The 25,909-nt window shown below is 47.0% G+C and overlaps 9 protein-coding genes across 11 annotated transcripts; 4 read left to right on the top strand and 5 right to left on the bottom strand.

Moving 5' to 3' along the window:
- Positions 1 to 153: 153 nt before the first annotated feature.
- BDBG_01011 (MFS transporter) lies at positions 154 to 1,715 on the bottom strand (the record flags this gene model as incomplete). The annotated part of the gene is made up of 3 exons (XM_031720148.1): positions 154 to 1,329; positions 1,405 to 1,419; positions 1,494 to 1,715. The coding sequence occupies 3 exons, from the start codon at positions 1,713 to 1,715 to the stop codon at positions 154 to 156; spliced, it is 1,413 nt and encodes a 470-aa protein (XP_031576193.1).
- A 407-nt stretch (positions 1,716 to 2,122) lies between these two features.
- On the bottom strand, positions 2,123 to 2,302 carry BDBG_01010 (uncharacterized protein; the record flags this gene model as incomplete). The annotated part of the gene is made up of 1 exon (XM_031720147.1): positions 2,123 to 2,302. The coding sequence occupies one exon, from the start codon at positions 2,300 to 2,302 to the stop codon at positions 2,123 to 2,125; it is 180 nt and encodes a 59-aa protein (XP_031576192.1).
- Positions 2,303 to 2,565: 263 nt separating this feature from the next.
- BDBG_01009 lies at positions 2,566 to 5,975 on the top strand. 2 transcript variants are annotated; one of them, XM_031720146.1, is made up of 3 exons: positions 2,577 to 3,108; positions 3,164 to 3,197; positions 3,305 to 5,344. In XM_031720146.1, the coding sequence occupies exon 3, from the start codon at positions 3,632 to 3,634 to the stop codon at positions 4,604 to 4,606; it is 975 nt and encodes a 324-aa protein (XP_031576191.1). In that variant the 5' UTR covers positions 2,577 to 3,108; positions 3,164 to 3,197; positions 3,305 to 3,631; the 3' UTR covers positions 4,607 to 5,344. The 2 variants fall into 2 exon arrangements, with proteins under 2 accessions (XP_002628101.1, XP_031576191.1); XM_002628055.2 differs by having other exon boundaries at positions 2,566 to 3,197; positions 3,305 to 5,975.
- Positions 5,976 to 6,735: 760 nt separating this feature from the next.
- BDBG_01007 (autophagy-like protein 18) lies at positions 6,736 to 9,607 on the bottom strand. Its single transcript, XM_002628053.2, has 5 exons — positions 9,214 to 9,607; positions 8,981 to 9,135; positions 8,741 to 8,900; positions 7,777 to 8,665; positions 6,736 to 7,690 (listed from the first exon to the last, which is right to left on the bottom strand). The coding sequence occupies exons 1-5, from the start codon at positions 9,263 to 9,265 to the stop codon at positions 7,639 to 7,641; spliced, it is 1,308 nt and encodes a 435-aa protein (XP_002628099.2). The 5' UTR covers positions 9,266 to 9,607; the 3' UTR covers positions 6,736 to 7,638.
- A 192-nt stretch (positions 9,608 to 9,799) lies between these two features.
- BDBG_01006 (leucine carboxyl methyltransferase 2) lies at positions 9,800 to 14,184 on the top strand. The gene is made up of 6 exons (XM_002628052.2): positions 9,800 to 9,970; positions 10,050 to 10,267; positions 10,346 to 10,710; positions 10,770 to 12,448; positions 12,503 to 12,793; positions 12,851 to 14,184. Exons 1-6 carry the CDS (start codon positions 9,920 to 9,922, stop codon positions 13,307 to 13,309), a joined length of 3,063 nt encoding a protein of 1,020 aa, XP_002628098.1. The 5' UTR covers positions 9,800 to 9,919; the 3' UTR covers positions 13,310 to 14,184.
- A 2,094-nt stretch (positions 14,185 to 16,278) lies between these two features.
- On the top strand, positions 16,279 to 18,126 carry BDBG_01005 (cholinesterase; the record flags this gene model as incomplete). Its single annotated transcript, XM_002628051.1, has 3 exons — positions 16,279 to 16,515; positions 16,608 to 16,952; positions 17,068 to 18,126. 3 exons carry the CDS (start codon positions 16,279 to 16,281, stop codon positions 18,124 to 18,126), a joined length of 1,641 nt encoding a protein of 546 aa, XP_002628097.1.
- On the bottom strand, positions 17,040 to 21,668 carry BDBG_01004 (rRNA maturation protein). Its single transcript, XM_002628050.2, has 2 exons — positions 21,047 to 21,668; positions 17,040 to 20,983 (listed from the first exon to the last, which is right to left on the bottom strand). The coding sequence occupies exons 1-2, from the start codon at positions 21,326 to 21,328 to the stop codon at positions 18,551 to 18,553; spliced, it is 2,715 nt and encodes a 904-aa protein (XP_002628096.1). The 5' UTR covers positions 21,329 to 21,668; the 3' UTR covers positions 17,040 to 18,550.
- On the top strand, positions 21,457 to 23,510 carry BDBG_01003 (uncharacterized protein). The gene is made up of 5 exons (XM_031720145.1): positions 21,457 to 21,623; positions 21,679 to 21,798; positions 21,852 to 21,912; positions 21,969 to 22,105; positions 22,206 to 23,510. The coding sequence occupies exons 1-5, from the start codon at positions 21,479 to 21,481 to the stop codon at positions 23,018 to 23,020; spliced, it is 1,278 nt and encodes a 425-aa protein (XP_031576190.1). The 5' UTR covers positions 21,457 to 21,478; the 3' UTR covers positions 23,021 to 23,510.
- Positions 22,057 to 25,882, bottom strand: BDBG_01002. 2 transcript variants are annotated; one of them, XM_002628048.2, is made up of 8 exons: positions 25,722 to 25,882; positions 25,455 to 25,664; positions 25,319 to 25,392; positions 25,032 to 25,266; positions 24,835 to 24,974; positions 24,511 to 24,784; positions 24,325 to 24,446; positions 22,057 to 24,263 (listed from the first exon to the last, which is right to left on the bottom strand). In XM_002628048.2, the coding sequence occupies exons 1-8, from the start codon at positions 25,785 to 25,787 to the stop codon at positions 23,282 to 23,284; spliced, it is 2,103 nt and encodes a 700-aa protein (XP_002628094.1). In that variant the 5' UTR covers positions 25,788 to 25,882; the 3' UTR covers positions 22,057 to 23,281. The 2 variants fall into 2 exon arrangements, with proteins under 2 accessions (XP_002628094.1, XP_031576189.1); XM_031720144.1 differs by having other exon boundaries at positions 23,080 to 24,263; positions 25,319 to 25,396; positions 25,722 to 25,834.
- Between the last annotated feature and the right edge of the window lie 27 nt (positions 25,883 to 25,909).

The raw sequence follows: 25,909 nt of genomic DNA, 5'->3' as shown, positions 1-25,909 counted from the left end.
TCATCAATCCCATCACCCATTTTTAAAAAGTGAAAACCAAAAGATAACAGAACAGGTAACATGAGAGAAAAGAGGGAAATCTCGGATGTAAAGCTCAATGGCTTATGTTGAACCCTAACCGTGATTATATGAAAGCTTGCGATCAAAATGAATTCACTGATTTTTCTTTGATAAGCTGGGTAGGCACAGCCAAATTCCAGCATCAACAACAAGCATGGCTAGCACAATCGGCTGCAGGACTTGCACCCCTTTGACCTGAGCAATGGCACCGACCGCGAAGGGCAAGATTGTAGCGCCAGATGCACCGAGAGCGGCAGCGAATCCGATAGCACTGACATGTAAATGTTTCGGGAGCAACTTTGTCGCAGCTATAACCGCTGCCGGGAACAAGGGGCCTAGAAAGAACCCAAGAAAAGCGGCCATGACTGCAGAAACGACGAATTGGGGGATGAGCCAAAAGAGCAGCTCGAGAACCACAGTGGCTCCCAGATATACCGTCACGGCATGCTTTTCACTTTTAAATAGTCTGGGGGTTACGAAGCCTAGAACCACACGGCCAACAGTGATACCAGCCCAGAATCCCGTCGACGCCATGCCGGAAGCAAAATTTGAGGCGTGGCGAACGCGGATCATAAAGGTGACGATCCATCCGCCTAGAGCAACCTCAATTCCAACGTACGCGATCAGGAAGAATGCACATATCCAAGTTATTTTGTTCTTTGCAGCTTCGGCTGTGCGGCTGTTGCCGAAGATCTTGCTGAGGATAATATCTCGTTTGCTGACGTGCTGCTGTTGTTCTTCATCAGAGGGTATCATGGCGCTGTGGCTCACGTTATCGTTACGCTGGTGTGTCTCGCGGTACTGCGCCGCTGTCGCATTCCAGAACGAAGCCCCTAGAAAAACCAGTTCCAAGAAGGCGCTCCCAGCGACAAGGTAATAGAACTCATACCACTGCCAGCCTGCCTTTGTGATAAGAGACGTAGCAATTGTCGGAGCTAGTAGTGCTCCTAGGCCATATGATCCGTGCAACAGTCCTAGAAGTTCGTTGGCATTTGCCATTCCGCCCACCCATGCGTTCCATGCAGCGTCTGCTAGGCCGTTTGCGAAGCCGGCAATGATAAAGGCAATGACCAGGACCGGATATGGAGGGTGAAGGCAGACGATGACATAGGCAATGACGTGGGTGGCAGGCCCCAGGAGAGCAGGGCCGCGCTGCCCAAATCGCATGTGCAACATATTGTTCAGTATGGCCGATGTGATGTATCCCGCCAGAGGGGATAAAAAGACCAGCGATATGACCGTGTAGGAAACGTCGTAATAAGTTTCCAGCTAGAGGAAAAAATAGGGGGTAAGTCTGGTTTCCTTTTACCGGCTGCACTAGTGCATTATGGTTCACAATCTTACATATGGTATAAGGGCCTGTTTTTGGTTTAAAATTTAGCTTCTTTTCTCACGATGTCATATATGGTTTCGTATATAGTCTTATTACTTACACCGTAGGCTGCATCATTGATTCCCAATATGACAAAGCTGTAATTGGTCGCTATGAAACGGAAAAAGTTGCGCTTTGGATAGTTCCAACGCTCGGCGGAGCTGGTCGTTATTGAAGGAGTTGTGCTTTCGAATGTATTATGCGCTGAAATATGTGATGCACTGTTGCACTTTGTATCCGCAGCCGCGCAAGGTAATTCAACGGTCTCCAGCTCCATCGCCATGGTTGAGCTTCCATTGGAGCGCTCAGCGAACCGTAAGGTCATTCCAGATGCAATCCCGCGACTGTATACCCAGGAAGGAATTCCCTGAAAAGATAGTATAAAAGGGGGAAAGAGCAGAGCAAAAGCCGAAGACTAGTTACCCTTGGCTCAAGCAATTGAGCGTAGAGCAGAACGCGGAGAGATTCCTTATATATAAAAACTCGTTTAACCTCTGTACTGTACTGTACATGACATGACCTCAACGTCAAGCTAGTCATAGCCATTATTAATCATCCTGCCAACCTGTTAGTTAACCAAGGTCCACCAAACCACACCGCAGCCAATGTGGGGAGGGAGGTCGTAGCTTTTAGCTCTTCGCCTTCCGGCACAGAAAGCTCCACATTGTGACATCGGGAACCACATTTTTGTTATGTAGCATCTTTTTCCAGCACCAATAAGCCTCCAGGATAAGCACCAATTGTCTGGCACATAGCCTGTTGAGCAGAGTTAATGGTATCAATAAGTTCTTTCCAGGCATCAAACTCCATGCGACGGATGCAAATGTCTCGGAAATGCCATGCTGTGTTGAAAGTGCGGTAGAGCACCATATCGTCTGGGGATCCCAACCGGCTCTCGGGCCGGATTCAACCTATCACATTCTACAGACATTGCCCGCCCGAGTCTGAATGCTGTGGGATATGTGGCGTATTTCGTAGTTATAGGCCTGGCCCGTCGACGCTATTTCTGATTTGGACAAACCCTAATTTGCCGCATTGAAAGCGGAATGACTAAGTACGCTTGGTCATCAGGGCAAATAACCCCGGCGCAGAGTCCTCCGTCGCTAACTCTACATTATTACCCAATGAGGAAATTTAGACTTCATGGCAATCGTCTAGTTCTAGTTCTAGTCTACTCTGTATATGTAACAATGATATATCCTTATGTACGTGTTGATATCATCTGTACCATCCACTCTGTAGTCAACATTTGATGTGGCTGTTGTTTCATTGCATGCATGCATATTAACATTGTTGCATCTCTTCACTTGGGGGCTGATCCTGAACCATTTGACAAGAACGCCGAAGGGTTATCCAGTTGAATTGCGTTCGGCGGGTACACCGGCTCAAATCTGCCCTGCCTTTGCGCTGGGTTGGGTTGAGGCTGAATAAATGCCAACAGCCGCCGACGCCATTTATGCTTGATTCTTAGCTTGGAGGACGGGTGGTTTTCACCACCGCTGGTTCTTGGCTTCTGAGCTAAACCCAGCCCTGTAACATCCCCCCTGCCTGTGGCGAAGAGGCGCTCTTGAAGAACTCTACGTTTCTTCAGTATAAATGCCGGAGAGCTTCGTTTCTACCGGCGCAGGGTGGTGCCGTATCAATAATTTCTTATCCACGAAATACGCCTGAAACTAGTTAGTCCCCGCAAGTTACCATGCAGAGAAGAGTATCTCACAACAAGTCGCGCAGAGGGTGCCTGAATTGCAAGAAGAGGCATGTAAAGGTTTGTATGATTATTGCCTTCGCATCGAGACTACTTCCCTGCTATTTATATAGTGCAATCTTACGGAGTTTGTATAAAGAATAGCTAATCACGTATGGTCTGAACAGTGTGATGAGCAAGGGCCTCCTTGCGCGAACTGTGTTGTGCGGAAGAGTGACTGCGTGTATCAGTTGCCCGCGACTAAGCCAAAAGTCACCAGAAAGAAGAGGACAACAATTGCGCTAGCAACGCTCTCCAAAAACGATTCAAGCAATTCCCGGCAACAGTCTCCTGAGGAAAGGTCAGACTTACCGTCAGGACTGTCTTCGAGGACGGCCTCAAACTCCTCACTGGCCATCCACCCGTCTTCCTCCCCTGTGACTTTTTCCAGTACAATTGAATCTAACAGATTGTTGGAACTGGAGCTCTTGCATAGATGGACAACGAGGACCTGGATGGGATTATACAGCATCCCCGCAGATGAACCATACATGCAAATAATACTCCCCCGCGCAGCCTTGAAAGAAGGTTACGTCATGAATAGCCTTCTCGCCGCAGCCGCAGTTGACCTTGCTCTATCCTCCAACGAATCTGAGTCTGCCACCTACCTCTGCGCAGCCCTGGAGTACAGCAACAAAGCCAGCGCCGGCTTCCGCTCCCAGCTCGAAAATATCAACCAGGACAATCTCCACTTGCTCTATCACCTCGCAGCGCTGTCAGCCATCATGCAATTCGTCCTGCCAAACAGGCACCAGACCATCCTAGAGCGTGTAGAGATCTTCTTCAACCTGATGCTTGGCGCCTTCAGCATCGCAATGTTTAACATTAAGTGGTTAACAGACGCCCCATGCTCGTCCCGCGACATACTCAAGTACATGCCATTATCTCTGGATATCCTGGACTCAGACACCATCGCTGCATTGGAGAAACTCTCCACCGTCGCCCGCCAGATCCGCGTTCCCGCCTCAAGCCCCATGGCCATTTACGCCGGGGATGAAACATCGCTGGCTAGCGAGGAATATTTGCTTACCCTCGCCCAGCTTAAATATTCCTTCAGGGAAGACGCCTGCGGGCGCGTCAAGGGGTACTTTTTGTCAATGATCGGCATAGGTGGCCGGGAATTTTTAACGGCAATCAAGAAACGGGAGCCAATGGCTTTATTCATGCTTATGTATCTGGGTGTCCTAATGGATAGAGCTAGCAAGGACTACATGTCATGGTGGGTGGGGCTGGCTGGGAGAGAGCTCATCGAAGAGGTCTCGGGGCTTTTGGAACATTCTTCTATTTCTCAGATTCCAGAAGGGCGTGAGGGGATGTCATGGACCCGACAGCAGGTTGGCTTGGCCCCTTTGACGACGAATGATGCTATTGAGGAGCAAGCATGTTGCTCACTTTCAGAATTGTCGCTTGCATTCCCTGTTGCCATGTGAATTGCCCCCTATTTTCTCTAAAAGTCTTCCCGCCAGGTTTTCCTTTTCATTTTCTCGCTACGATTTGCCATAGCGTCCGGTTCCTCAAAGTGATTATTGGCCTCTCTCTTACCTCCTCTCAACCAAATCCGCGATGCCCGATGCCCTTTCCTGCACATATGGTTGACATTTAGTTCAAAAGCGTGTTTTGATAACACCTCTTTGCGCTTTGATTGGATACATGTGCACGAATAGGACTGCTATGCAATAGAGCATCATACACCCCGTTAATTTATGTCGTATAGAAATAAGCAGCATCCCTGTGAAATGCAATGTCCGTTCCTTGGTTTCTGAATTTAGTGTCTCTTTGGGCTCAGGTGTTCTTTAGAGATGGAGTGAAACATGACCAAACGTTCCAAGCGGTTGGGAGGGCCCTACTGCAACGGATCGCCGGCTAATTTTGGAGATGGGGTAACTGCCGGTCTGCAAGGCACGCCAAGAGATTCCGTAATGTACATTACATACATACATTTTATTCAGGTCGCCGGCAGGCTGCTCATGAGCGGTCAGCTGAAATGAATATTATGGCCCGTGTGGTGTGCAACCGCTTCAAGGACGCCTTGCTGCGCCACTAACTCCGGCAAGATAATCGAGTGGGGGCAACCAGAGAGATTGTAATAGCCCGAGGGGCTGGTCCTGATGATGAGGCTGAAAATAATAAAATATTCTAATACGCATAGAAAGAAAAAATCGGGGTAGGGCGGTTTGATTACCATTGCAGATCAAACTGGTCATCACAGAGATCGCAACCACAATCGCCTCCTGAGGAGCAATAAATTCCCCCTTCTTCCGCCGCGTAAATACGCATCGTCATATAAGTTCTCCGCCTGGCACTCTCTGCGTTCTGGGTTGTTGCTGTCAGTGTTCACATAAATGACGTCCTGGCTGATGCGTTTGCGAGCCGGTCACCTAGCTAGGTATTTTCAGTTTAACAGGCTGGTCCCAGCCCGGAAAGAAATTCCATCTCTCCTTCCAATGGAGCTTTCTTCAAGGGTGCAGCTTGGACGTCCGCCGAATTAAACTGTGCTTTATGTATGTCAAAAAGACATGTAGGGTGTGTCACGATTGGTGGAGCTGCGCTGGAGTCGACAGTTTTCGCATAAAAAGGCTGGATATAAACACAGCCTTTCGTTTAAAAAAGAAAAAAAAAGAAGGGTTGCACTAGTAGAGATGTAGAGATTAAGCTCATGAATCGAGTTGTTGATGTGGTATCATCAATGATAGTCTTCCTCTACATTCTGCACTCTCCGAGACCGAAACCCAAGGGCGCTGGTCTAAGACAAGAGCCGACCTTAGCTTACAACGCTGACATACAAACACTTATCGGCCCTAGGAGCGGTCTTGAATCGAGTCATGTTTCGGCGTTCACCGTCGTCGGTTGCACAATCAATTACTCGGGAGCCAATAAACTTGGCCCTGAGCTTTATATTTAGCAGCCCCCTCCAACTCCTCCCAATCCAGCTCCTACACCGTGCCATATGGCAGCTTCCCGAACATGTGTTTCTGCTCCACATGATTCAAGGATGATAGAGGCAGGAAGAGGGGTCGCATCGAACCTAGTACAGACAAACGTGAAGGTGGGGAAACTGTCATATGGTCAGCTACAACTCCCAGTCGGTGTGAAAAGCACTCATGAAGACGCTTAGCATACATGGACGGTTTGTACTCCGTACATACCTTGAAGAACAGGGAGACCCCTGACGACGCATGGAATCCACAAAGCCAAACTTCCCGCTGCTGGGCGAGGTGCAAAGATGATAGATGATGCGATGTTCCTGCTTGATAAAAAGCCGAATGCCAAGGCCCATTCAAAGTTTTCAAGCAGCACTGCGCCAGTCCTCCTTTGGGCTATGATCGACAATCCTATCCGAGTTGCTCTCTTGTTTCTCTTCTCTCTCGCACGAACGTTGTTTTGTTTTGCGTTTTCAATCCTTACTCCGAACAATTCTACAAATCCGAGTGAAATCAAAAAGGAGGTTACAATCTACGGTGTCATACACAGTGACAACAAAGGTATTGTTTCTCCTATCAAGATCCATGAGAAGCCCATGTCATGCTGACGGAGGGGGAAAGTAAAAAGAGACGACTGATGAACGACAGGGAGAGGCTAATGATATATATTAGGATGGCATACCCGGGCCATTACTGATATCTTTATGGTACTGTAAATATATGAAGGATATATACAGACGGTAAGAGATGGAGATGTTCTGATAATATATGCTATCTCTTCGCCCAATTTTGATCCTTGGAAAAAAAAAAAAAAAAAAAAAAAGAGTAGACCTGACTGGAATAATGTGTAGAGAAGCAGAAATAGACAAGACAAACGGAGGTGGCGGAGGGATGGGAGCATGATGGCATTGGGAATGGGAGAGGAAAAGACACAAAGCAAAACCCCCGGTATCAAAGATGTAGACAGGGCTAAAGGAAATTAAAAAATGAAGATTAAAAAAATAAATAAAATAAAATAAAATGCAGAGCTTTGGGTAAATAGTTGAAACAGAGCCAAGACAGATACATGAACCAACATTGATAAACTCCAGCTTGTACGCTGCCTGTTCTGAATCCCTAAGCTCCCTCAGTTCAACATTTATATATCTTGTCAGATATGCCCGAACTGCTGATGGATGAAAAGCAAACTCCTCAAGCTCTCACTGGTCACCTGGTGGCGTATCCGGCTGTGAAACTGCAAGGTTAATCGTGCATGGCGAAACCAGTCCACGTATACACGCTAATAATTCATAAGAGTCATATAGATATAGGTAATATGGATTGTTTTGAGCATCATGAAGTCTTTTGCTCTAGCATATTTCACCACTTTCTTCGGACACCTTGTATCACCACGGCGTCTAGGATGGAAAGGTATGGTATGTGTTATGTTTGTCTTGTTTGTCTTGTTTGTCTTAATAAGTCCTTCTCATACTAAGTTGGTGTCAAGGTACACCGTGTTTGAGAAAGTACTCAAATATGCCAGAGCAAAAGACTTCATGTTGTTAAAAATAATCCATTCCAGCGGAACTGAGTTTGTCGCTGGAGTCGAGTACCCTGCACAGCGAAAAGAAGAGCACGCAGTTGTTAGTTGATGCTTAACCCCCCTAACGTCTCTATACTGAACCGAGAAGAAAACTTACGAGTACTGTTTGGTCAGCGTACCCTCTCCACCTTTCGACAAATCAACGTTGTACACATAAAAATTACCATCACTAGTAACAACCATAACCTGGGGCGTATTGCTGCTCATCGCCACTACGCTTCGCACGGGACCAGCGTTCGAACCCGGGGCACCTTGCCCTGCTGTCTTGGGAAGTTTAATCCACGCAAAATCCCGTGCCGGTTCCCACATCTCCGTCACCCCCTTTGGCAAATAACCACCAACAGTCGCCGCGAACGAATTGCCTACGCTTTGTGATGTCCGACGTATCATGCCCATAAATGTACCATTATGCTTTCGAGCGGTGATGTCGCTAGGATCATGATCCGTAGGTGAATCGTCCCCACCTGAAAACGCACTCGAACTCTGGCTGAATCCTCTTTGCCGGCTAGTTGGGCTCCGGGAACCAACGCCGATAGGAGAAGGAGGAAAATCTTCTGAAGTACCCTGGTGGAGTTTGAAAATATGAATAGTTTCGGTTGCTGAAGAAACGCAGAGAAGTGTGGATGTTATATTGAACGACATGCTAAAAATCCGAGAAGGCATCGAGCCCCTTCGGAACTGATATAGCTTTTGCGCGTCAGGAACGGAAAACACCCGGATAATTGTTCCCTTGTCGGAAGCTGTAGCCAACAGAGTGCCTTCCGTATTCATTGCGAGGCACGATAACGGAGACTTATGAGCCTCAACAACATTAATAGCTTCAAGCTTTAGCGTGTCGAAAATAAGAACTTCGCCGCTGGTGGGGGAGATGTGGGTACTACCGGGTGGAGCGTGCGAAGGTGGTGTGAAGGAAGAGGGAGGAGCCTTTTGCGGAAGAGGATAGGCAAGATAGCAGTTTTCCGATGAAGGGGAGAGTGCACAAATTGCTAGGACCAATAGTTAGTGACCAATTCTACTCCGACTCTGGCAAGAGGGATTCGGATGTCATATTCATTACGCACCGCTCGGATTTGGCGATGTCTCAATTGTGTACAAAAGTTTCATTGTTTGGATATCGTATAGGTAGATCTGGTCTTCCAGCACAATAACTAATCGTTTCCGGTTCAAACGGACAGCAAGGACAGTGGTAGGAAAGGTCAACTCGCATATTGTAGATTGCCTCTGATCCATTAGTTAATATCTGAATTTATATGACCTACAATGATATAGATGGAAGGGCAAGGAATACGGCAATTACCGACCTTGGTGTTTGTGATTAGTAACCGTCGCGGGGAAAGGATGAGGGCGACAAGGGAGGTTGAAAAAAGCATTTCTATAATCGCGATATTCCCTTCTTTCGTTTCGTAACTCTTTGCGAAAGGATCCGTGGTAAATATGCGGAAACCTTTCGAGGTACCTGCAGGTATGCAAAACCAGGCACCATCAGAAATGAGTAACTTAGTCAAGTGTAGTGCTTCGATAGAGAATTACACACCGACAGCTAAATAGCTGTAGTCCTGATTGAAGGTGACGAAATTCATCGCCATGTTGAAGAGCAAGGTAGCGTTGCTATCGCGCTAAAGAGAATGTACACGTTATCCCCCAGGCCATACAAAAGCTGACGCCGCGCGATGAAATTTATGTTTCTTCGTAAAATGTCTGTCACTGTCATTGACCTCCGTTGGGTTGACAGTCGGAAGAACTACGGCATCCGCATGCCATAGGCAGACCCAGACCCGGTTCGGAATCGAAAAACCCCACAAGGTGCAATGAAAGGGCAAATAGCAGCGGGAAGCGACGCCAACAAATGCGTAGAGAATGAAGTGAGAGAGAGAGAAGCGGGCGGGGGCTGTCTAGCTCGTTCGTTTGATGGTTGGTTTAGCAGGAGCTGGCGATGGTTAGGTTAGAGCGAGGTGAAGCAAACAAGACAAACACGGCAGTGACACCAACCTCGGCATCGCCACATCAGGCGCTAGATCTACATTAGTCCTATTTTAGTTTAGTCCAATCGGGTTGGGACCTGATGATAGGCTCGACGCTAAACCTTACAGGGTAATTCCCCATGATACGGTATAACGGTATATACCTTGGTATCGTATCAGCGGGGGCGTCCCCAAAGGGCTGGCTGTACATATCTAAATGAGAGCAACATTGGAAGGGAGAAGTCGCTGGTACTTCCAGGAGGGCTACTCTTTGACACCATGGCACCAAAAATTACGAAGGCGGAGAGGGATGCGACGCTCGTGATGGAGGTAAGCCGTGCATTTACGTGGTTGGCATATTTTTGCAACTGAATTATCTGGCAAAACCGTGCTTACACTGGATAATTAGACCAATAGTGCCAGCACAGTTTCTAAACGCAGCGTCGAGCGCCTCTACTACCCTGAACCTCATTTTTTCCGCCATTTTGTGAAGAAGCCCTTGAGACGGTCACCATTGGTTAATCGCGGCTACTGGCTGCGCATGCGTGCTGTGGAGACCTCCGTGCGGAGGTTTCTCGAAGAACCTTCAGAACATCAGAAGGCGATAGTGAACCTGGGTTGTGGCTTGTAAGTAAACAAAGGCGATTGCAGAATACTCTCGAAGTTGATACTTATATGCTAATATGAGGTTGGGTTTATATGAAGCGATCCACTGCCCTTCCAGTTCCTGAGCCGAGACGCTGCTCTATGCCAAAATGCGATATTTGTTGATATTGACCACCACAAATTGATGCTTAAAAAACGGGACATCGTAACCCAATGCGCTGCATTAAGGGGCCTTCTTTCGGATGTACAATTGACGGCAGAAACCGGCAGTGTTCTAATGCGAAGCAAAGAGTATGTTGGTATTGGGTGCGATCTCGGGGATCTTCAAAAGCTAGAGGCCGCATTAAAGGATGTGGTAGGCTTAGATAAAGCCTCGATCCTTTGCATAGCCGAAGTGTCAATAACTTATATGGAAGTCAAACTAGCGGACGCCCTCATTCGGTTCATGCCGAAGCTAAGTAAGGGTAAGGACATCTCTAATCGTAGCCATCAAAAGTGCCCGGTGCGACTAACAGCTAGAAAGATGTAAATTTCTGTTTGCTGGAGCAGTACTTCCCAGAGGGGCCAGACCATCCATTTGCAGCTACAATGATGAAAGATTTTATAAAACTCCAATGCCCGTTACATTCAATCCATCAGTATCCCTCTCTCACGCAGCAGGAACAACGTTTTCGTGACTCCGGTTGGGCAAACGCGAAAGCAACGAATTTATGGGAATTCTGGAACGACCCTGCATGCCTCAGCGATGATGACAGGCTATCACTCGATGCAGTAGAGGCATTTGACGAGTGGGAAGAGTTCGCCCTCTTCGCGTCGCACCATTTTCTGCTCTTTTCTACCACTCGTAGGACGGAGACCAAATCTATTCCCCCACGCGAGGCGGGAGAATCTCAGACAAAGCCAAAACCTTTGGCACTGACTCGTTTGTGTTCTCCAAAGCAGACCAGCAAACGGCGATTCGGCGCGGTAGTCCCTACAACCGCTCATACCTTCGGATTACACGGTGGCCTAGGTAAACATACTCGACTGTCCTCGACTGATGAATACGCGATATCTAAAACTAACACAGCGCCTGGTGAAATGCCACCACTTGACGTGGAGGCTAGGATGTGCCACACTATAACTCAATTTGATGGACAAGACTGCCTGCTTGTAGGAGGCAGAGCTGCTCCGAGCAAGGCTATGGCTGATTGTTGGCTAAGGTCTTCTGCGCAATGGCGTCGAACTGATAGCCTTCCAATTCCGATTTATAGGCACTGTGCAACTACGGTGAATTTTGGAGCGGACGATCCTTATGTACTCATTTGCGGTGGTAAGACCGGCAACGGTGATGTTTTGAGTACCTGGCTTCTATGGAATGTGTCCAAAGGTTGGCAGGAGGTCAACATTGCCAATCAGTCTCCCCCGGCCAGATTTGGGGCATCGACTGCAAATATCGATGGACAGTCGGGTGTGTTGTTTGGAGGCATATCACGATATGGTGTCATATTGGATGATTTCTGGATATGGAAACTGGTGAAATCCAATGATGGGCGGATACACGTCGAGCTAGATGATATCACGGAGAGCATGCGTGCTTCAAACCATCTATATAAATGGCTAGGGCGGTTTGGAGCATCAATAACTACAACATCAAGGGGTTGCTTTATAATTGGAGGCATAACCAGCCACTGCTGTACCCCCCAGGACTATGAAATAATGTTTCTTGATATAAATTCGCTGAACACCCTGGATCTCAGTCCCAAGACCCCTCTGTTGGCAGCGAGTGGGTCGGGGGTTGAATGCAACGGACCTAGACCACTCTTTGTTGGCCACTCCTCTTGCAAAGTTGGTGATGACGATGTACTTATTGTTGGCGGCGGCGCTCTTTGTTTCTCGTTTGGGATCTATTGGAACGAATACACTTGGCTATTGCAAAGAGCAGGACCTAACGCAACCAACCGGTGGAGTCTCTGCGAACCGTCAACTAATGGAGAGGAAGCTAGCACGCCAGACGAGGTGTCTAAAGCGATGCATAGCCAGCCTAATGGACACGCTTCTGAGTTGGAGATAATTCCCCGCATCAGCATTTCGACGGCTCGAGAGTTTCAGATAATTGTTGAGAATGCGAAGCCCGTCATTCTTAGCGGCCTTGATATTGGCTCATGTACGAAATCTTGGACGAAGGAATACCTTGAGAAGGCTATAGGGCGCGATCGCAAGGTAGAGCTGCCCCTTTTGCTAAATGGATAATGAAGTACTAAAAATTTTGCTTAGGTGGTGGTGCACGAAGCATCGTCTGAAAATATGAATTTCCAGATTAAGAATTTCTCATACGTTACAAAAGAATTTGGGACATTCATAGACGAAATTTACGATGGCTCCCGGCAATACCTCCGCGCAATCTCTTCCATAAACCCGTCAGAGCGACCTACAAACCTAGCCCAGGATTTTCCTGGCCTTCAAGGTGATTTCCATCTCCCTCCAGAACTTGTTTTAGTTTCCGAGAATGCGCACAGCTCTCCTCTGAGGTTATCCGGGCCAGTTATTTTATGGCTCCATTATGATGTGAGTTCCCCCAGTCCAGCCTGTCGAGGTCTACACACTAAATTCTTTTTGGTCCAGGTCATGGCAAATATTCTCTGCCAAGTACAGGGAGACAAAAGACTTATTCTATATCCACCATCGGACGCGCTACGTCTAGGTTTTGCACCTGGAGCGTCCAGTTCTTCAATCAATCTCTTCCAAAACATATCAGATACTTCCCCTAAGTCTCCACCAGATACCCATCCTCATGAAGCCCGCCTCAAGCCAGGGGATATTCTCTTTATTCCACCGCTTTGGCTCCATACCGCCAATCCAACCAATGGAGTGAGTGTAGCTGTCAATGTATTTTTCCGGAACATTAACAAAGGATACGCGGCGGGTCGAGACGTGTACGGAAATAGAGATCTCCAGGCGTATGAGAGGGGCCGGGTGGAGGTGGACAAAATCGCACGGTCGTTCGATGGTCTTCCTCGTGATATGGCTAGGTTCTATATTGAGCGGCTTGCTGATGAACTCAGACGTAAGGCACATTCATGATCTGCGTGTTCAGGATGGAAGACATCTCGCACTCAAGTCGCAGATAGCCCATACGTGTACATTTTGGCAAACAAGCCACGGAGACATTCAACTGAGTCAGAATCCTCGTCTGCAGCAAGGACCCTAGTGCCCATGATCTTTGCTACTACAGGCTCCGCGCCTTTCTATCTAACCAGACGGTCAATAAATAAAACCTAATTAATTTAGCAACCTAATACACATCGTCGACATAGCCAGAGTGTCGTCTTCAGATGTGACACGATTATCCTGGGAGGGAGTTACTAACGGCTGGGTTGTTTGGTACGGATATTCATTGGAAGAGAAACGGCATAAAACAATCCATCAGTCCCTCTTCACCCTTTTTCACTGCTTTGACAATATGATCCAGAGGTATAACTAAACATAACCCCATGCTAAGCCTAGCCCACCTCCCACGTCTAAACTTTCAGTTGATTATGATTTGTGATTCTTGTGGTTCAAATGGGCATGATTTGGGCTGGAGATCCCATCTGCGGAGCACAGGAATCACTGTGGTGGTTGACTAGGGAAATCAGAGAGGGAGTCAAGGAGATTCTCGCATACCCCTTTGCTGCATGAAAAGGAGATAGCTATTGATGATATCTATGATGTACTATATATTTATAAATATAGAGATGGAGTTTTACAGATTTAATAACTCGCAAACAGACAGCGTCTATTCCCAATTTCACATGTGTGTCAAACACATGGGTCAATCTCTACGAAGTACTGTACAAAACACTGACTCAATGAAAGAATTTAGTGTTGGGGTAATCTAGAGATGATATAAAAACATTGGGAATACTTGAGGATTACTACAGCAGCCTATAACAACATTTGAGCCGAAAGAGATTTGCATGCTAGTGTTACAGTGAGTACGGAGTACACATCAATCATAGCTCTTTTATTGATAATTAAGCTCTTTCATGGAAGGCTATAGTGTAATAGTCTAGCTATTCAACTTATGTTTTAGAGATATCTAGAGATCTCTATAGTTGAGTGATAGCTAGATCTCCAGTAATAGCAGATTATACTTAGAGGTCTCTATAATGAGCACTCTATGTGTGTAAGAACAATCAATGTAACTAGATCTATCTAATGTGATTAACATTAGACTAATTTGAATTGATGTGTCTATAAATTGAATATTATGTGAAATTAAAACTTCACACTGAGAGAAGCATTTTGACTCAAATGCATTATAGACTGCTACGATGCTCTATTTACCTTTCTTTACACATCATTTCATTGTGCAGTGCAATTACATCTGCTTTGAGTTGATGTTCTGTTTGCCTGTTGCAGAGTGCTGTGTCAAGTTCAGATTTTATGTAAATTTAAAAGAGTTATAACTAACTACTACACACTTGGTGATGAACAAATACATGCATTTCACTTCTTGTGATAGGAAGGCTTACAATGCTCTCTCCCATAGCAATCTTGTCATCCAGCTTCTGCTCAGCAGGGATTCAAGATTCATCCAATTGTGTTTCAGTTAAAACTTACTCATCCGAAGGTACGCTGGATGTTCCTTAAAAAAGACTGACTGAGTTAATGGCACTAACTACTGATAATAAGTACGTACATACATAGGTTCTTCTGTTCTCATCTTCAGCCAGCACCGCGGTTCGTCAACTTGTTGTCTCAGCACGAGGTCGTCCGTATCGTTTACCTTCATATTGATGGCATTGCCCGCTGGATTCTATATTTATCCCAGCCATCCGACCCCCATCGCCAGGCAGACCCTGGCATCGGCTAACTAACCCTGGCTTGCCAACTGCTGCAAGGTGAAACTCTTTCATAAATACCAATTTAGGTTAGATGCCAGGCCGTTAGCTCGGCTGGTTGGTGACAAAGACCAACTCCATGCTGCTTGGGTTAGTTACGATGTAACTTATGTATGCTCTGCTCTTGTCCGCCAACACCCGGACACGAGACGTGTGTGTGGGAACACGCGGAGGCGTCAACACTTCTTTCAAGAGTGGTCTCTTGGATAAAATGAAGGCCAAGCACCCCGGTGATAACCAAATGGATACAGACCACATGCAGACAAGCTCTCTGCGGAATCATGCCTGGGCTGTGCACAGACGGGTATCGTGAGACGAGCTTGCTGTTACAATTTGAGTTCGTCAATTTTGAGACGCCAATGATCAGCCACCCCTAGATCGTTAGTTTAAACTCAACCAAAGAGATGTGAGATTGGCGGCTGTGCTGATCCCATGTTCCTGCAGGAGCTAGTATCCCGACTAAACGGGCCAGGCTTTTTCGGGGGTGTTTCCTGGGCTTCATCACCCGATTCGGCGCCCATGCTTGGGAAGGAAGCCTCGAACACTTGGGCACCACATCATGGTTATCGCATACAGCAGCTATGTACTACTGTACCTTGGTATCATGGTTTGGCGCATGGCCTCAAATGATCGGAACGCCGAGCAAATCGCGATCTTCGTAGGTTGACCACCCTTGAACTTGTCGTCGACGGAGAAAGTGGGAATGACAAGTCTATTACGATGAACCCGAGGAGGTTTGATACCTTTTTTCAATAATACTATTGAGGCCTAGCCAAACAGGCTAAACAAGCTCACAACCCATGCATGCACCTTATAAACGAACAACAGAAAGAATCATGATGATGCACCCACAAGGTCCGAGTTGCGACGGGGCACGAGGCGGGGCGGGCTGCGCTTGTTCAACAGCAAAGGGAGAATGATTTTTTTTCCTCGGAGAAGAACTCTGTCGCAGAAACTGCGACGGTAATGGGTTCTTATAAGTCAAAGGATCGCCGATCTCACCGACTCCTTGCAGACTGAAGGTCAGCGATTTACTGTTCCAGTGACACAGGAGCTCTGGGTTGGGTCTCCGGAAGGGAGATCCCTCATCCTTTTCTTTTCATGATTAAAAAACATTTTTCTCGGTGCCCTCCGTGGTGGAGCATTTTTATTTTCTGCTTTTGCTTCATGGCGTCGCTCGTGCCATTCATATGTCTACTATTATTCCTAAGTAATACTTTCCAATCGGCCCATGCCGTGGAGCCATTGGTTAACTTAGGTTATGTCGAATACAAGGGAGTGGAAAACCCTGGAGGGGTCACTCAATGGCTTGGAATGCGATATGCTGCACCTCCGCTGGGGAATCTTCGATTCTCAGCACCTGAGGATCCAGTGAAAGAAAAAAAGAAACAACGTGCAGATAAAGTAAAGCCTTTGATAACTTCCATCTCTATTCTTTCTCTGGTTGAAGTGGGTGGGAATGAATGAACGAGAAATAACTAACAACCATTTCATAGTTTGGCCATAGCTGCCTGGCAACTAGATCCGTGCCACGGAAACATACTTCAGAAGACTGCCTTTTTATCAATGTTTATGGTCCATCGAACGCTAAATCGGACTCTAAACTCCCTGTTTATTTTTATATTCAGGGTGGTGGCTTCAATGCTAACGCCGGTGCGCGTCTCAACGGTACCGGCCTCGTAGAGGCCTCGGGCATGAATATTATCGTTGTGACTTTCAACTATCGTGTTGGGCTTTATGGATTCCTTGCAAGCAAGGAGATCAGGGAAAAGGCCAGTCTTAACAATGGCCTGAAAGACCAAATGAAGGCTCTTGAATGGGTTAACAAACATATTAAACAGGTTTGGCCCCCCTTTGCCCTTCTATGCTTATATTGGTTTATTTTTTTATTTTTATTTTTATTTTTATTTTTCCTCTGGGCGAGCTTCAAAATTTTTAGACTAATTTTATTTTCAGTTTGGTGGAGATCCTGGCCATGTCACAATCGGCGGGGATAGTGCTGGTGCGGCTTCTGTATACTATTTGCTCAGTGCTTTCGGAGGTAGAGGGGTCAACACTTTCCACGCGGCAGCGGCAGGTTCCCCTTCATTTGGGACACAGCTTAATATCCGAGAAAGCCAGTATATGTATGACAATCTCGTCAAGAATACGAAATGCACAGGCAAAGATTCCCTTGCTTGTCTCCGCAAGGTTGATGTGAAGAGAATGCAAAAACTTGACCAGCGTTATCCGCTCCCTGGCGGCATTAGCCCACCACTGTTCATGTACAGTCCAACCGTCGACGGCTATTTGATTCAGGACTATACCTACAAGCTTTTCGCGAGAGGCCAATTCAAAAAAGTCCCCATGATATTCGGCGCAGACAATAACGAAGGTACCGTTTTCGTCCCCAGAAACACAAGCAGCTTCAAAGAATCCGACACTTTCCTGAAAAACCAATTCCCAGCCATGAAGAAAAAGCACTTCCGTAAGATCCATGAACTTTACCCAAAGACCAACGACGTGTTTCCCGAAGCCAAAAGAAAATATGGCCCATACTGGCGCCAGGGAAGCAACGCCTACGGCGAAATGCGATACAACTGCCCCGCTATCATCCTCACCGTTGCAGGTAGCATGCACGGCGATCCGAGTAAAGTATGGAATTTTCACTATGACGTTGAGGACCCTCCGGCTATGAAAAACGGCATTGGAGTCCCTCACACGGCTCACATGGCGGCCATATGGGGCCCAAAGTACGCCTACGGACCCGGCTCATATAGGGGCAAAGGAGTTAATGCGCCTATTGTGCCCGTTGTGCAAGGGTACTGGACAAGTTTTATACGCAGCTATGATCCAAATATACATCGAGTCAAGGGCAGCCCTGTGTGGGGAACTGTTACGACGGCGAAGACTGGGAAAGCGCTGCACCAACTGTACGTCAAAACACGCAAGACGAAGACAAGGCTTATCGATAAGAAGCAAATAGAGAGATGCGAGTATCTGCTTCGTGTTGGGGCGGAGGAGCTTAAAATGTGACATATACCTGGAGGGTGACCTCTTCTTGTGTGTTTCATTAGCTTTGGTTTGTTTCATCTACATTTCTTGTTTTAGATTGCGGTGGCGCCGGGAGAATTGTGGTTCTTTTCTGCTTCATCTTATTCCATTGGCTTTTTGCGACATTTAGGGCCCGTTTTAGAGATGTCTGTCGCATCTGATTTGGTGTATAGATACCCAAGATCGACGGAGTTATGGAAAAGAATAACAGATGTTGTTTAGTTCATCACGTTTCAAACATTACAAACCTCGCGCCGTTTCATTTTTATATACGCCCCTTGAACTCTAAAATGGCCGTAGCCGCATCCACAACCGTAGTCCCTAAAACAGTACATTGAAGAAAGAAAATATATAGTTAGGTATATAGATGTAATCAAAAGTAAAAATGAACGAAAAAATTCCCCATCTACTTCCTCGCCTTCCTCGCCTTCTTCTCTCTCTCATACGCCTTCGCCTCTCTTCCCTCCTCACCCTGAATCTCCGCCACAAGCCTACGATACTTGCGCTCATACTCCGCATCCTTCTCGCGCTTCTCACGCAGGCTCTCGCGCGCAATGAAGTTCGCATCCTTGCGCAGCTCGCGCATGGCACCCTTGCGCTCGCGCTTATGCTCTGCTTTCAATTTGTTGAGCTCGGCGCGTTCGCGGTCAGGATCGTAGTGGCGGGACGGGTTGAAGGATTCTTCGAATTTAGGAATGGCCGTCTTGATTGCTAGGGGACGGTGGTTGTGGAGCAGGAGTGGTCGGCGGCCGAGGTCGGATTGCTTTAGGAGCGCTTGCAGCTTGTCGCAGGTCCTTTGCAGCTGGTCATAGAGGGTGCGGGGGGTTTTATTGTTGAGTGACTTGGTGAGGTATTTGAGGACACGGTTTGCTGGAGCGAAAATGTCGTAGAATGCAGATTTGGAGGACCAGAGGTCAGCGGCCTGGTCAAGAAGGGAGATAAATGTGCTGATAAGGGAAAGCTTGAGGGCTTCTTGTTCAGCTCCGTCGGCGGGCGAGGTGGCGAGAATGTCCAAGAAGGTAGGTTTTTTGATGGTGGTTAACGGGAATTTCGATGGTGTTAGACACAGGGGTGTAGATGCCTGCCGAATAGGGAAGAAGCCGAGAGTATGCACGGGTTCGCTAGGCGCTAGAATGCAGAGGACGTTGAGAACGTAATTCATGAATTCTGGTATATATCGTTTTGCTAATGCCTGATACTGAATGCAAAGGGTTGCGATATAAGCGCCAGTCGCGATATTTCCGAGGTTGGCGATATTGCTCTGGCCGAGATATCTAGCCATAGCAAGCATGGATGGCGTGACAACCGCATGGAAATGATCAGATGTAGGGAATATGGTTGCAACTCCCGTTAGAATAACGAGATCCCCTGGTAACAATTCCAATGGTCGACTCTCAGACATCTCTCGTAGATGATTCCTCATTGCACTGGCTACTGCCTCTGGTTGAGCCTTGGCCATCGAATGGATGTGACGTAGCAGGTTCTCGAGAACAGCGAACGGTGGGTGGTCTGGCTGGTTGGCTAGGTACACAGTATGCTGTACAAGCACTTTCGAAAAAGTCGCGAGCTTCGATTTATTGTCAATGTGGAGCCTGGGATGATGGAGAGCGCGAATTCTCTGGACTACAGTGGGCAGATCTTCAATTTTAGTATTCTCGACGATTTGCAAAAAGTGCTCATGGTTTTCCGGGCAGGGATATGTGAATGCAAGATTGTTGTTTGCCGTCGCCGTTGGAGTCTCCCCATTCGTGGTGGCGGGTCTCTTATCAGCTTCCGCGTCAGGAGGGAGAACCAAACCGCCAATGAATTCATCATCTTCTTCCTCGGACTCCTCTTCATCCGCAGAACTAGCCAGATCGCTCTCATCTAGAGAGAGCTCTGCTTCAGAGTCAGACTCGACAAGGTCGCTGTCGATAATGAAATCATCTTCATCCTCCACACCGAGCTCTGGCATGTTACTTGGTTGAGCCAGTCCAAAAGCCTTCGCATCGTCTGGCTCCGAATCATCATCCATGTCTTTGTCACCGCCGTTATCTTCCTCCTCTGACGAGTCAACCGTCGCCCCTTGCATTCTTCTCAACCGTTCTTTTTCTAGTTGTCTTAATCTCTCTGCTTCCTCTTCTGCTTTTTCCTCTTCCGTCTTGGTACGGTCTAACGGTTTAGCTCGCTTGTCGTAGGTCATTTGTTTCAGCCGTTGATCATACTCCTTATCAGCCTCGTCCCTATCCTTTCCATTCAAGAGAGCTGCACGGTCCGGATTCATCGTAGCAGTAAGATCGGGTTTCGGCAAAGGTTCAGGTTCTGGCTTTTTGACTCCTCTCATCATCTCAAAGATTTCAGGAAGGCCCTTGTCGAGAGACGCTCGCAAATCATCATCATCTTCTTTGGCCTTTTGGCGCTCATATTTGTGAAATTTTGACTTCGCAATAAGCTCCTTCATGACTTCGTTCTTTGATTTCTTCCGCTCCGGCTGTCCCTCTTCCTCTGAGTCCCCAGCTAATCCCTCCATATCATCCTCCTCAGCGTTTCGCCTTCGCTTACGTGCTTTTTCTGACTCGCCGTCTTCATCCGAGGCATTCAGATCGTCCTCTTCGAAGTCATCCTTGTTCTCCTTGTCGAACGTGATAGTTTGCCCCAAATGGGTAAGTTGCATCTCTTCTTCGTCATCCTCAAGATTGAACATCGACTCCTTTTTGAGCTTCTTCTGGCTCTCTCTTGCAAACCGTTCCGCTGCTCGTTCTTCGGGCGTCATCGTAGGGTCATTTTCACCAAAACGTCGATCGAGCAATATTCCGACTTTACTCCGGCGTTGCATTTCCTTTAGGAGAGTTTCTTTCCTCTACATAATAATGAGCATCTAATATCGCCAAGCAAGAAACATAGACAGGAATAGAGAACTCACTCTCTGCTCTCCTAGGCTTTTTGTAACCCCTGGTCTGGACCGTGGTGCATCCTGGTCCGATCGCGAAGTAGAACTGAATTTCGCAGGCCTTGCAGGAGCCCTGATCTCGAAGGGATTGAACTGTTCCCGTATTCCCTGGAGCGCAGCATTGCGCTGTATTCGGTTTGCGGCGCCCGCACCGGATTTTGCATTTTTCTGTTTCTGCTTTTTGGATTGTTGGGGCCCTAAGATGCCACTTTCCCGTAGCGAGGCTTTCAGCTGCTTCAGCTGCGAAGGGGCCATTGTTGAGAAAATCTCTCGTAGCTGAAAATCGGAGGAAAGTGGCTAATAAACCTCTGGTTGTTTGGCTGCGTGCGATAAATAATTTTTTGTCAAGGCTGGAAAATCAAATGCTCACCGCCTTTGGGTGGGTTGGTTCAGATAAATAACTAAATGTTCTGCCACTCCAACCTCCCCTCAAGCTATTTCAGCTATTTCACCCGCAGACACGGGATCAATCTAGATAGTCCGCGAGAAAAGGGACACACGATGGCTATGGCTTCGCAAATTAATGATCGCGTCGTATGGCTATGTTTAGGTATGCTTTCCATGACTCTCAATCCTCGTGAAATGCCAATAACCGCTCTATGCAGGCGTCACTCTATTTTTTGCTGTGCGCGGAATCGCCGCTGAGCTACATCGCATACGGGAGCTCACTACAATCAGAAACGGAGACAAGGATGATCAGGTAATTGGTGAGGGGACGGAAGATGGTAACACTGTCTCTTCCGGTGTGGGAGAATTTGTAAACTAACAAGAGCGGTAGCTCTCAAACTAGAAACTCTACAAAAGCTATCAGAAAGCACGAGCTTCGATCTTCGAGCAGCGTAAGGGCTTGCTAGCAGCAGACGCTCTATCACCAAAAATTCTAACAATCGGATAGGGCATTGCGGATCATCTCCGAAAGATCAACGAAAGGATCTACGCGAGATCTACTTCTTGAAGACCTGTCAAGCAAGGATCCGGCTCTCCGAAACAAGGCTTTGAATGCTCTCTATTTCCTAGTCTCTAATCGAGCATGCAAGTATTCCCTTTCTTGTTTGGTCCCCTTTATTCACTTCATTTCGCTCTTTTCAATACATTCCCTACTATTCCTGCTAACTTTACACCTTTCCTCCAGTGTCCCGTTCTGCCGTTACCAACCGACTAAAAGACCTCCCTACCTACACTGCCCTCGTCGACTGCCTCTGCAACGTTCTCGCCGAACACAAAGAAGAAAACATTAAACCAGTCTCACCCATCCTTCCCAGAACCCGACCGCAAGGCGAAAAGAAGGCTCTAACCACTCTCGACATAATTCTCAGAGAAAACATCCCTGCTGCACTGGAGGCCGGCGTGATCAGTCGGTGGCTTTCTAAATACCCGTTCCCTTGCAGCACGCATGATGAATCCAAACGAGTAGACGTGGTTGTTTTAACCAAAACTTGGTATACAGATGACTCCGTCATGAGCTCCATCATCAGCACCCTCTCCTCCCACCCGGAGGGAGTCAGCCAATTACGGAAATATGGGCTGATGGGAAGTAGAATGGAGGAGCACACTCGCAATATATATGACGATGAAATTGGGGGAGACTATAACGGCGACGGAGACGACGATGATGAAACTGACGGTGATAGCGATGTCTGGATGGTTGGCGGGGAGGAAACTGCAGGTTTACCACTGTGGGCTGGCGGAAGGAGACGGCAGGAAGGCACTGCGGAAGAGCAAGCACTGCGTCGACGGCGGAGGGAAGCCATGGTTTTCAGCGAGGGTGGACGACCCCTGGGGAGAGATAATATTATCCATCCTGTTCGGAACAGGGAGGATGAGGAGCTGGATGCGGAGCTAGCACAGTTGGCAGATGAAGTTGACCGGGAGCTCCGTGAAGAAGAGTTAGAAGTTGAGAGACAGGAGCGGCCACGGCGCTCATGGTCTATGTGGCCATTTTCGTGAAACAGGATCGCGCTATGTTACGGGTACAAAAGGCGAAAAGGGATTTTATGTTGACCGGCGTTTTTGGAGAATTGGTGTACAAATACTCTATTATTTTTTAGTTATGGTGCTGCTGTAATAATGGGACAGAGCTGTTATGGCACTGGACGAGAACTATGATACCCCTATATCTTTCCTTTTCGTTCCGAAAAGCAGTTATCTATTGACACCCATGGTTTCTTATGGATGCATTGTGTACATCGTCGCTAGACACCTATAATATTACAAACCCATCCACGTTGACTTCGCCAAATGATCAATCTTCTTCTTGCTATGCTTGACCATTCCCATCATTTTCAATTCTGATAGAGCGCGGTAGAATACAGCCAACGTCTGTCGCTCATCTGGTTCCTCTCCATCATCACCGCCCGCCATTGTATAATAGGCACGCCACAGGTCATATACATTGACCAGGGAACCTGTTTCCGAATAGAGATTATAAAGAATCGAGATTGCTGGTTTGGAAGGCATCATTTCCTCGTCATCCGCAGAAAGCGCGCTTGTAGCCAGGTAGTCAAATGGAGTAGATAAAGCTCGCTCGATCGTGGAACGAGGTCGAGGGGTAAAAGCACCCTTTATGGGTGTTTTCAAGTCGTAGAGGAATGCCTCATGCATGAAAAGGTCGAGTGGAGATATGAGATTAATCGAGAAGTAATCCTGGAACGCAGCACTCAGATCATTGACAAAAGCAGTATATTCGATGTCTTGTTTGGATAATTTTGCTTTGGATTTTGTGAGTTTGACTCTCTGCCCAACAACCGTTGTTTTGTGGGTTGAATGATATTCATCGTATTCACTGCGGAGAGGGCCGGAGCCTTTTTTATTTTGTAATAATGATTGGAGCGTTCCCTGTACGTCCCTGGATGCATCAAACTCCACCATTCCTTGTGGGAGGGCGCCCAAAATAGTTTCGATGGTATTGGATGGCAATTTTTTTAGTCCCGCGAGCATGTCTTCAACAATTTTTGAACCCAGGAGCTCCCCAGCCAGTGCTTGAATGGTAAGTTCAGAGAGCGTGGGTGTTCTAGGGATCTTCAAAATACGTAGTACGGTTGATAGCGTCTCAACAGAATGTAACATAGCGTTGATTTTTTCCTGACCACTCCGAATGTTTGCTCGGGCATACCGTGCTAATAACTCGTCGTCTTCTAAAAGTGTTCGGGCTTTTCCCGCTTCACCCTCGTCTAGCAAACCATACACATGTCTAACAATGGTAGGTGAGTTATGCAGCAAGCTTTGAAGATATTCGGAAATTCAATACTGACCTGCGGAAGGAGGGTAAGTTTCGGATAGCCTGGCATAAATCTGATTGGAGGATATTTGCAGATTCAATTTTTGAAAGCAATGTACATAGTGGGTTGGCGAAAAAATGAGCCATATACACGTACTACTGTTGTCAGTGCTGTAACTCCGAAAGAGGGTACATTTGTGATATGTTTCAATACACATACCTTAATCCCATTCGCGAAGCCTTCTGGACTCTGAAAATGGTCCTTGGACCTCTCAAAAAGTATTCTGCTCACGTTATGACCCAACCATAGAGTTCCCTCCTGGCACATTTGGAGAGTAGTGTAGATTCGGTTTACGGAATCCCCAGAGTCCTGAATGTCAAATCGGCAGCCTTGCAGTAGATTTACCAAAGATCTCGGAAGTCTGGCCTCGAAAAGCTCGACAGAAGTTGCAATACCGAAGAGAAGAACGAAGGGGATTCGATCAACCCAAGAACTATATAAACGTTAGCTTTGGTCGGTTCGAATTCTTCGAGGTTTTCTTACCTGAATAATGATATTAGGTCTGCCAATAAGCCATGGTCAAAGGCTTCACTGTCTCGAAAGACAATTACCACTTTCCTAATCCCTTTCTGCTTTACGTGGTCATGCAAAATATCTAGGTCATAAGCAAGAGGTTTTGGGCCCTGTTTAAGTTTCAGCGCTGAAGCCCCGGACAAGAAACAGGAAGTTATACTACTCACTGCCCGATCAGTTGGTAAATCCTGATCCCCATCCACATCCCTTACCACACTTGTACCAGATCGAATGATATACTTTAGAACAGTTTTGAGATTGGATGCGTCTCCAGAATCTAGCGCAACCACCTGCCCAATAGCGGTAGATTGCATTTGTCGGTGCAATCGATCTAATAGCCGTCCTATCGATGAAAAATTTGAGCCCAAAGTAATCAATCCGGCGGGTATACGCCCATTGCCGCTACATATAGATTAGTTAACAACTCTCTCAGAAGAAGATATCAACCACGTACTTGTCATGGGAGGTTTGCTCTACGAACGTAGAAACATGGTCTAAAATCTCCGAATCTACGTCACGGAGTATCCCCTTTCTGAAAATTAGATTCACTTTATTTAATTTTTCACATCATCCTTAAAAATTCAACAAACCTGAATTTGCTGCTCCTGGGTCTCCCAGAATTCTTGGAATAAGCTATATCGCAGCTTGACGGATTCCATGTCCTCGTTGCCTTCCAATAGAGGTGCAAATAGCAAATCATTTTGTTTCTCATGTGCCAGGGCGCTGGACACTTTACGCCTCTTTGATGGACGCTCATTCTGTGAAGTATTTTTTTGGACAGGTTTGTATACGTATGTACTCTGCGCGATGTTAGAAAGTCCAAAGGAGCTTGATAAACATGAAGGGCAAAGACAAACTTGGTGCTCTAAGCCGTTGAGGCTTTCCAGTCCCCGATTCTCGTGGTGATAATCAACACTAGTCATTTTACTACTATTAAATAAATTCGATGACCGCAAAAGTGCTGTTCGATCAAATATTAAACGCGGTGTTGTTTTCTGCTCCCTACATTGCGTGTTCATGGGGCTGATTACATAATACGCTATCG

The sequence above is a fragment of the Blastomyces gilchristii genome, assembly GCF_000003855.2.
Source record: "Blastomyces gilchristii SLH14081 genomic scaffold supercont1.2, whole genome shotgun sequence".
In the NCBI taxonomy this organism is placed as follows: Eukaryota; Fungi; Ascomycota; class Eurotiomycetes; order Onygenales; family Ajellomycetaceae; genus Blastomyces; species Blastomyces gilchristii.
This window is presented reverse-complemented; position numbering and strand designations above follow the sequence as displayed.

Excerpts from the sequence above, each read along its gene's own strand:
- BDBG_01009 (XM_002628055.2), top strand. The coding sequence starts at position 3,129 with ATGCAGAGAAGAGTATCTCACAACAAGTCGCGCAGAGGGTGCCTGAAT. Across the intron at positions 3,198-3,304 it reads GCAAGAAGAGGCATGTAAAG|TGTGATGAGCAAGGGCCTCC; the intron begins GTTTGTATGATT and ends TGGTCTGAACAG.
- BDBG_01007 (XM_002628053.2), bottom strand. The coding sequence starts at position 9,265 with ATGGCGATGAATTTCGTCACCTTCAATCAGGACTACAGCTATTTAGCT. Across the intron at positions 8,901-8,980 it reads TACTAATCACAAACACCAAG|AGGCAATCTACAATATGCGA; the intron begins GTCGGTAATTGC and ends CTAATGGATCAG. Across the intron at positions 8,666-8,740 it reads GACATCGCCAAATCCGAGCG|CAATTTGTGCACTCTCCCCT; the intron begins GTGCGTAATGAA and ends TATTGGTCCTAG.
- BDBG_01006 (XM_002628052.2), top strand. The coding sequence starts at position 9,920 with ATGGCACCAAAAATTACGAAGGCGGAGAGGGATGCGACGCTCGTGATG. Across the intron at positions 12,449-12,502 it reads CTATAGGGCGCGATCGCAAG|GTGGTGGTGCACGAAGCATC; the intron begins GTAGAGCTGCCC and ends AATTTTGCTTAG. Across the intron at positions 12,794-12,850 it reads TTTTATGGCTCCATTATGAT|GTCATGGCAAATATTCTCTG; the intron begins GTGAGTTCCCCC and ends TTTTTGGTCCAG.
- BDBG_01004 (XM_002628050.2), bottom strand. The coding sequence starts at position 21,328 with ATGGCCCCTTCGCAGCTGAAGCAGCTGAAAGCCTCGCTACGGGAAAGT. Across the intron at positions 20,984-21,046 it reads AAAGCCTAGGAGAGCAGAGA|AGGAAAGAAACTCTCCTAAA; the intron begins GTGAGTTCTCTA and ends ATTATTATGTAG.
- BDBG_01003 (XM_031720145.1), top strand. The coding sequence starts at position 21,479 with ATGTTCTGCCACTCCAACCTCCCCTCAAGCTATTTCAGCTATTTCACC. Across the intron at positions 21,624-21,678 it reads CGTCGTATGGCTATGTTTAG|GCGTCACTCTATTTTTTGCT; the intron begins GTATGCTTTCCA and ends CGCTCTATGCAG. Across the intron at positions 21,799-21,851 it reads TGGTGAGGGGACGGAAGATG|CTCTCAAACTAGAAACTCTA; the intron begins GTAACACTGTCT and ends CAAGAGCGGTAG.
- BDBG_01002 (XM_002628048.2), bottom strand. The coding sequence starts at position 25,787 with ATGACTAGTGTTGATTATCACCACGAGAATCGGGGACTGGAAAGCCTC. Across the intron at positions 25,393-25,454 it reads CCCAGGAGCAGCAAATTCAG|GGGATACTCCGTGACGTAGA; the intron begins GTTTGTTGAATT and ends ATTTTCAGAAAG. Across the intron at positions 24,975-25,031 it reads ATTTACCAACTGATCGGGCA|GGCCCAAAACCTCTTGCTTA; the intron begins GTGAGTAGTATA and ends AAACTTAAACAG.